The sequence below is a fragment of the Zingiber officinale genome, chromosome 6B (genome assembly GCF_018446385.1).
Source record: "Zingiber officinale cultivar Zhangliang chromosome 6B, Zo_v1.1, whole genome shotgun sequence".
In the NCBI taxonomy this organism is placed as follows: Eukaryota; Viridiplantae; Streptophyta; class Magnoliopsida; order Zingiberales; family Zingiberaceae; genus Zingiber; species Zingiber officinale.
Genome location: NC_055996.1, coordinates 4,553,494 through 4,562,144, shown reverse-complemented (window position 1 = coordinate 4,562,144; position 8,651 = coordinate 4,553,494). Strand labels below are relative to the sequence as shown.

Sequence of the window (8,651 nt, the reverse complement as noted above, 5' to 3'; positions counted from 1 at the left end):
TTATCACCAAGAACTTCAAATGTGTAACTTCGAAGTTAGGTCCAATTTTTTTATTAAAGAAAAGAAAATCTTTGAAAAAGTTTACTTATAGTCCGTTTCAAGTTTTTTTTGGATTTTTTTTTTTTACAAACTCATAATCCGGTCCTAGTTTTTTTTTTTTTTAACTTTGAAAAAGATATCTATAGTCCAACCAAAGTGTCTAGGATGCGTTTAATTTTAGGTTATTTTTAATAACCTTTGTTATTCATCTAAGTTATCAACAAAAATTCTGTTTGATTTAAATAATCGATAATTCCCGAATAATATTCCATGTCCGACACGTCAGTAAAAAAGGCATGCAACCCAGAATCAAAAAACCTCGGAAAACTATGATTTTTCTTGATTCTAGAGTTAACAACCAAATTTTATCCAAAATACCCTCGAATAAAAAAAATGATAAAAAAGGAAAATGTAAAGAAAAAAATATAAAATATAAAAAATAAAGTAAAAAACTTTAAAAAAAACAAAAAAATGTAAAAAACATAAAAAAAATTTTATAAAATTAAAAAATAGAAAAAAACGTAAAAATAATAAAATAAGGAAAAAATAAAAAAACATAAAAAATAGAAAAACGTAAAAAAATTTAAAAAAACATAAAAAATAATAAAATGTAAAAAAAATTTAAAATATAGAAAAAAATAGGGAAAAAATTAAAAAACATAAAAAATAGAAAATAATTTAAAAAAATTTTAAAATAAAAAAACGTAAAAAATTTAAAAAAAAAAACCTTTTAAAATTTTTAAAAAATTAAAAAATTTAAAAAAAAAAAGAAAAAAACATAAAAATAAAGAAAAATGTGAAAAAGAAAAAATTAAAAAAAAACGTAGAGTTCAAAAGATATATATGATTGATGTTGTAACTAAGGGTAATATAGTAAAATATTAAATTAGGTTATTCATTAAAATCTTCAAACAAACATGTTTTTGTTACATTACCTCTACGTTGAACCAAACAATATTTGATTATGTTTTATTCCCTATAACCTTGGTTATGTGATTACTATACGCGATAACTTAAACTAAACGCACCCTTAGAATTAGCAGGCCGACGTTTCAAAATAAGAATATTTTATTAGGAAATTATCAAACCACGTAACTAAAATTTTAAAATATTCAGATCATGGATTCAAATATTAAAATAATCAAATCATATACCTCATGCTCATTTTACTCTTCTTTAGTGTTTCTAATTTACCAATCAATTGTTATAATATAGTAATCAATTAGTAAATCTACGATTAGGAATAATTTTGTGACCCTAAACTCTAAATTATAAAATTTAATTTGTGTTAAAAAAAAATCATTATTCTCAATATAGTGGGTCAAATTGATATTTGAAAATATGAATATAATAGAACTAGACAAATACATAGAATCTGATCTCATTTCATTCCAAGCTCTCTAGATCCATTCGTCGATTTTGACCAAAACTGATTATGGACTTAAAGAGCTTGGAATAATATGAAACTAAGTTTTATATGTTCTATATTCATACCTTCAAACATCAATTAGACACACTATATTGAGGATAGTAATTTTTTAAATGTGAATATTTCTAAAAATTCTAATTCATATTTAAAAAATTATTTCTCTCAATATACCGACTGATGAACCTAGAGAAATCGGAATAATATAAAACTAGGTCTTCTAAATTTGTCTAGTTTTCCTAATTATATTTATATTCTCAAATATTATTTGCATATGTCATATTCAAAACATCAATTTCTTGAAGAGCGCATCAGCTTCAATTAGAAGTGTAAATAAACCAAACTGCTCATAAGTTATTCAAAGCTCGATTCAATAAAAGTTTGTTTGAACTCATTTAATGAGACTCGTTAAGATAAACAAATCAAGCTCAAGCTTCACAATATTCGGTTCGTTAGCTCGTGAACATGTTCGTTAAACTCATGAATAAACTTTTAAATAAAAAAATAATAATTTTGATATTGAATTTAGAGATTTTACACTCTAGTTATGAAATATATAGATAAATATATTAAATTTATTTATTAGAATAAAATTATAAATTTTAATAAGAATATTATAATTTTTACTAAATATATAATTTTATTTTTAATGAATATTTAAATTTATAACTTATATTTAATAACTTCATTTAGGTTTGATAAAAGCTCGAATAAGCTCGTGAGCCATAATTATATTCGTTAAATAAAGCTCGAACTTAGCTCAATTATAAACGAGTCAAACTCAAACATTCAGGAGTTCAGCTCAACTCAATTACACTCCTAGCTTCAATAGGTTTCTCTTCTCCTTTGCAGCTTCACGTTGAGATAGTATCGCTACAAATGATCATTGGTCTAGGATTCGTTTCCGAGCAGCATACCTAGAGCTTTCAAGACGACTGAAAACCAAAACCAAGCATGAATAAGAGTGTTACCCATTTTTGTTAATTGTCCCACCCTACTCCATGTCAAGTGGCTAATGAATCTGAATGTTTTCCTGTAGCAACCCGTCTGTTGTGTTCATCTGCCTTTGAAGAATTGGCCAGACCAAAATCCTAGCCTTGAAAGAAGCTAGAGAGTTCCATACCGAGGCTAAAGATCATCACGAACACTAGACGATTGTATCGTAGCTCTGCCTTGATAAGAGTATTCCATCACTACACGGTTGTAAACCATGGCAGGATGATAAGTTTCTTCTAAGCTTTATCAGCCAACTGGGAAAAGTGTAAAAGCATGACAAAACTTAAATCTCCAAGGATACATCATTCATGTTCCTCCTCTGGCTACTAAACTTCGCCCTTTAGAATTCCTCTCATTTAAATGAAGACGTAAAGTATACACAACATTCAAAACCCTGACCCATCACAGAAAATGCATAGCACAAGCTTTCACAGCAGACAACACACACCATGCTCTCTGAACAACGCAGTAGTATCATTCTGTATCACTGTAATGAGTATGAATTCAGAGTTCATCCATCCTTTTCCACCTTGAAAACAGAAAAGAACTATGCACATCATTATTTTTGGGAGTAATACATTTTTGCTTCTCACTCTACAAAAAGTATTCCTGCACTCCTGCAAATGCAAAACAATCAGGGTGAAAAAAGACATCCACTCTGCATCTTGTCGATGGAGCCAGAAGCCCCCCTCTCTTTGCAGTGTTGGTACTACCGTCTTTTATTTCAGGAACACATTTGTTGAAGTGAGAACTATAAACCGATATGCTGCTCGTGAGAATGCATGGTATTTTGAGTAACATAAAAAAACTGGTTAATAGATGTTAGTGAGTCGTTTGGGATCGAAACTCTGAAACTTCTTGGACAAAAATCTCATCAACTTCAAAGATACAATGTTGTCTCCTGATGAACAAATGCAAGGAATTAATCATACACTAACAAGTCAGTGTAAGCATGATTTAACAGTTCAATTAAAATAAAATCAGTACCTATTTGTTTGATCAGAAGAACTGCTTGCTGCCTCACAAGGCGGGATATTAGATCATTTATCAAATGTTACTGCACATCTACAATACCATGAAAAAGATAACAGAGAGTAACTCAGCATCCAAAAAACTTGTCAGGTTTTAACGATCTAGTATAAAAATAAAAATATGCATTCCTTTCGGCAGGCATGAAAGTGTACCTAAATTATTGAATGGGATCTTACACCTGCTTTAGTACTAGCATAGCCCGCCATAACCCTGTGAATATGCTAAGAGTTCTTCCACCTCTACACGAGAACTACAATAACCCATGTTCTTGCATTGACTATAATTCGCCATTTCAACCTTTGCAGTGAAAGTGCTGAAAACAGGTCTGTGGTCAGAAAACCTGGACTCTCCTCGGACATAAGACAACTGACTAAGACCTCTGCCAAACCATAATATGCGATCGCACCTTCATAAAACGTTTAAATGGGCTCAGAAGTAAGAGTTCGGAAGCTGAAAATATTCATGCCTATACACTAATTAATTTTTACCATGCGGGTGTCCGCCGCTTCTCCTTTGGGTTCATTTCATCTCCTGCATATTGATCAGAGTTGTTTGAATATTTATAAGTTGGAGGAAAATAAATCCTTCCTTCTTTCCAATCCTCGAATACGCGACCGCATCGTTGCTCTATTCGGAGCTGTTTAAAGTGGCAAGTCAAGAATGATACCAAACCTTCATAATTTACAGACATCATAAAGACCAATGTGGTGATTTGAAAATAGTTGGTAAATGACCTGATCCTTTTCCAATAATGCTCTCCAGTTTCGCATTTCAACTAGAGCCTTCACCGATCGATAAGAAAGACCAATGCGGTAATTCAAATCCCCGAGCCATATTATGCGACTGAGATAAGATAAGCAAGGGAAACAAGTTTATTCGAAGCCTTTTTCACAGCCTTCATATATGGAAGGATTTGAGTAAACAGTGGGGAATGAACTTACTCATGATCAAGAATTGTTTCAAGTGACTTTTCATTATTACCTCTCTGGGCTGGGGGAAATCTAGTCTTCTTTAGAATCTCCATGACATCTGAGTTTCTGCGTAATTCATCTCCTTCTTTCTGCCCAGAAGTCAAGTGACTACAGATGAAGCAGAAGCTTGTTTTATGCAAAGACATGCTTATTGATATAGAACCCTGTAAGAGGGAACGACATCTTAAATTATCATAATTAAATAGCAGAATAGATAAACAAGTGGGCATTGATTTTTCTACAATTTGCTAAGGGAAAAAGTTTAAAATAATAACAAAAAAAAATACAGCAAGTATGTTATGGAATAGAAAAGGAATAATTTGTAGCATTGATGCTAGAAAATGAAAATCCAATGTCATTTTTCATTAAGTCAAAAACATATAACGATACATGCCATGATATGTACACTTCATATACAAATGAGATAAATGGTAACACTGTAACATCTTGATGTAGCAAGAAGCATGTCATTACCTTGTTTCCGAGATAACCCATCAATCCTCGGCCAACACATGAAACCTTCAAGTTTCTCACATCATCTCTAATATCACTGCGCACCCAAATTGTAAGAAATATTCCAACCATCTGCTTGCTTGCAACTAAACAGTACCTGACACTGATATGGATTAAAGATCAGTGTCATTCATTCAATAAGTCAACTTAGGGATGGCTAATTGTTCAGACAGAAGATCTATGAGAAAGTTATGAAAGTGAGTACCTGGAATTTGCAGAAAACCTATCTCTTTCTTTGCTATTTGGAGGAGCACCATAACCATAAAATGGAGAGACAAAGAGTGCATTAGGTGATTCCTCGTCAATGTTTTCTTCACCAGATGATTCTTCAGGGCCTTCACCCCTTGAACTGGGATCAAAATCACTTGGCCTGCTCCCAATACTAACTCTTTCACAAACACTGAATCGGCGATCCTGCATGAGGTGAGGAAACATGGTATCCCCTTCTATTCTTGAACTACAGCTGAGTGAATGGAAGGAACGTCGGTGAAGGAATGCAGAAGTCTTCCGCCTCGCTGATGACCTCTCAAAATCAGCATTTAATTCCAAGATAGGATCTGGAACAGGAGAGGGAGTATGGTAGCTATCTGAGCCGCATGTATCGGGACTGTTGAGAGTCTTTCTAATAAGCCATAGCCACTTCTTGGCTGGACCGTTGTCTTCTGTTCCAAGAACATTTCCAGCATTGAGTGGAACAATCTCTTGAAACCTGAAAACATAGAAGTAACAGGTTCTTGTGAAGTATATTTATATAATGGATCTTTGGTGCTACAATTCCTTGATAAATGGCTAAAAGAACGATACAAAAAAACTAACCCTAAAACATATATATCTGCAGGAGAAGAAGCATGAATCCAATCCAAGAGATTCAAGTTCTTTGGTGGGGACCTCCCACCCACATTCCAAGTGGCCGCGAAAATCCTAAAGAACAAAAGATCATGTAAATCTAAGATTATTTAGCACATTTGTTGAGGATCTTTGCAGAAACATAGAGTAGATTTACTTGTAGTCCTGAATATCTGTTATTTGAGCAGAATGTAGATCGAACCTTCCTTGCCGAACATGATCTATCTCTCGCAACAATCTATCTGAAGATACAAATGGATAACTATGTAGAAAGGAAGTTGAAAAGGGCCGAGTCAAAGACAAAGACAAGCTATCTAGTTGTGGTCCAAAATCTATTAACCCTATGAACAAGACTAATTTATTACCTGTTCTACTTTTCTTGAGTGTACATGCCTCCCTCTCCGAAATGTCAGCCTTCCATTGTCTGCTGTCTATTATGACAAATCCACAAAGTAAGAACAATAATAACGAAAAAGGAAACACAATTACAGCTAAATTCAACACATCATCTTCAAGGGCTTATGCACTATCAATTAAATCAGCAGAGAACACACAACGAAAAAGATGAAGGATTTGATCCTTGTAGGGAAAATACATCACTACAACTCAATCAACACTGAAGGAATTTCAACTTGTAAACATATAGGAAGCAGGAAACTAAAAATTATGATCTTTGAAGAAATACTGTACGGAACTCCAGGATTGGAGTTTGGCAAGGGTAAACTAAATCAAAAGAAACTGGAATTGAATAAGAAGAAGAGATCAGGCACACCTTTGCTAGCAATCTCATCGACATGGTTATCCTGACCTTTGCTCTTGATGTTGAACCATTTTTTAACAAAGGCCTTGGACCAAGACAGCTGCTCCCAAGAAAGTGAGGAAACAAAGCATGCCCAAATCAACCATCTTAGAGGTGAAGAAAACAGAACTAAAGAAGAGAAATATATTATTTTTTTATCTTGCCAAAAAAAAAAAAAAACCTTGCTTTTCTTTGGATCATCATCTCTCATCGTTGCAGCACTCCTTCATGCAGTGACTGTAAGTTAGCTCGCCAAACACTCCCAAGGACCTGCGGCAATCTGAACCTCGTGGGAAGAAAGAGGTCTATTGAAGAGGTCTAGGGAAGAAAGAGGGTCAAGAAATACCAACTCGCAAGGAGAAAGAAGAAAGAAGAAAGAAGACAAAGCTATGCATGGGCTAGAACAAGCAGATGTGATGTAATATTCCTAATGTGCTACATTACTCACGAGCTTCGCACATACAACAGATCGAAGACACAGTCGGATACCCAAATCAGAAGGAAAGAGAGAAGGACAAAGAAAAAAAGAAAGGGACTTTTGACCCTTCTTCACAAGGTATGGGATCTAAAACCGTGATCTTGAAGCAAAGCAACCCAGAATCTGAGGTTGAATCCGAAGCCAAGTTCAAGAAGCTCAAAATCCGACGATGCAGGGAGTGAAAACAATGCAGGCAGGCAGGCAAAAAGCTCAAAAATAGCAGCAGCGCACTACGGGAAGAGAAGGCAACGGCAGCGTGTGAGGGAGGACGCTCTCTTTCGCCTTCAAATCGTACGCCCAGCAAACAAAATGAAAAAAGAAAAAAAAAAAAATGCACTCGTCTCGGCGCACCTACCAGTTCATCCGACGATATCACGACCTGGATGGGGTGAATTATACAGGTGCTGCTAACTCTGAGTAAATGATTTTTATCCATTTACCACTCGATTATGTAGTTCATTTACCGATTCAATCCTATAAAAAAATTTTATTGTTCATAAATTATAAAAATTAAAAATATGACAATTTGAATATTCTATCAGATACCATAACCCCAATCACTAACCCAGCAAACAGAGCATCCATTCAGGGGGAGGAGGGGACGGGTACAAATTGAGACTTGCCTTCCACCTTTTCTTGCAGTCTATGGACCCAATCGAAGGCTAACCCAAAACAGGGAAATGCATTAAACAATGCGAAAGAAAGATCGGCGTACGGCCCTGCTAGGTCAGCATGATGTACACCTCCTCCACAGGCCAGGAGCCTCACCGTGGCAAAAGTAAGCAGCAGCAGCAGCAATTAAAAGAACAAAAAAGATAAAGACAATTCTTTGCTTTGGTTTCTGGCGCTCCAAGATGCATTCCTGCGGGGAATCCACATTGCTTCCACTTCTGCAATCACTCCTTCCCCTGTCAGTAGACTTCTTCTGCTGGTTGACGGTCTTATAGCTCCGTAACAGGAGAAGAAGGGTTTGTCTAGATCAAATCAGCATTCTCGCTCCGTCTCAAGATCCATCCTGCAATTAAATTGCGGCAAGCTCAAAATCAGCCAGCAAACCGAGCAATTAATTATCTGAATTATCCATGTATCTATCTCTGCCTACTAATTTTGAGGATGACCAATTCGATTCTATAAAAAAATTTTATCAATCATCACGATCAACTAAGAAATATTCACAATGAACGATTCAATATCTACATGGAAACTCTGGATAGATGGCTGAGGTGAGGCGTGGAATGGAAGATCATTGGGCCATGCGAAAAGTGATGGCCTCCCATCACCAACATGGTTCCCAACGTAATCATGTCCCTGATCATGTTCAATGTTCTAAAAAATCAGCTGGTCGATTTCCAGTCGCTTCAATCCAAACTAGTCCATAGAATTCGACAAACAAAAAAGCATTTTTATTATCAGATTGATTCAGACATATGCTTGGATACCATGTTAGGATTAATTAATTAATTAATAAGCATTTATTTATTAAAGGCCCAAAATGTTAATAGAAAGATCCCAGCCACAAACAATATCATATATATATATATTATATAAATG

The 8,651-nt window shown here is 34.7% G+C and overlaps 1 protein-coding gene across 4 annotated transcripts; it reads right to left on the bottom strand.

Annotated features, from left to right (window-relative positions):
* Positions 1–2,911: 2,911 nt before the first annotated feature.
* On the bottom strand, positions 2,912–7,459 carry LOC121991759 (type IV inositol polyphosphate 5-phosphatase 7-like). Of its 4 annotated transcripts, none has more exons than XM_042545788.1 (13): positions 6,804–7,454; positions 6,596–6,683; positions 6,189–6,254; positions 5,981–6,065; positions 5,794–5,898; positions 5,183–5,686; positions 4,939–5,080; positions 4,435–4,553; positions 4,228–4,336; positions 3,982–4,130; positions 3,646–3,899; positions 3,449–3,526; positions 2,912–3,362 (listed from the first exon to the last, which is right to left on the bottom strand). In XM_042545788.1, exons 1-11 carry the CDS (start codon positions 6,831–6,833, stop codon positions 3,683–3,685), a joined length of 1,614 nt encoding a protein of 537 aa, XP_042401722.1. In that variant the 5' UTR covers positions 6,834–7,454; the 3' UTR covers positions 2,912–3,362; positions 3,449–3,526; positions 3,646–3,682. The 4 variants fall into 4 exon arrangements, with proteins under 4 accessions (XP_042401722.1, XP_042401721.1, XP_042401724.1 ...); XM_042545787.1 differs by having other exon boundaries at positions 4,435–4,628; positions 6,804–7,449; XM_042545790.1 differs by lacking the exons at positions 2,912–3,362; positions 3,449–3,526; positions 3,646–3,899 and having other exon boundaries at positions 4,090–4,130; positions 4,475–4,553; positions 6,804–7,459.
* Positions 7,460–8,651: the final 1,192 nt, after the last annotated feature.

Bases quoted from the DNA above. Each gene is read 5' to 3' on its own strand.
- LOC121991759 (XM_042545787.1), bottom strand. From the start codon at position 6,833: ATGAGAGATGATGATCCAAAGAAAAGCAAG. The intron at 6,255-6,595 runs GTGTGCCTGATC...TTGTCATAATAG, and splicing joins CGATGAGATTGCTAGCAAAG to ACAGCAGACAATGGAAGGCT. The intron at 4,337-4,434 runs GTAAGTTCATTC...ATCTTATCTCAG, and splicing joins GAAACAATTCTTGATCATGA to TCGCATAATATGGCTCGGGG.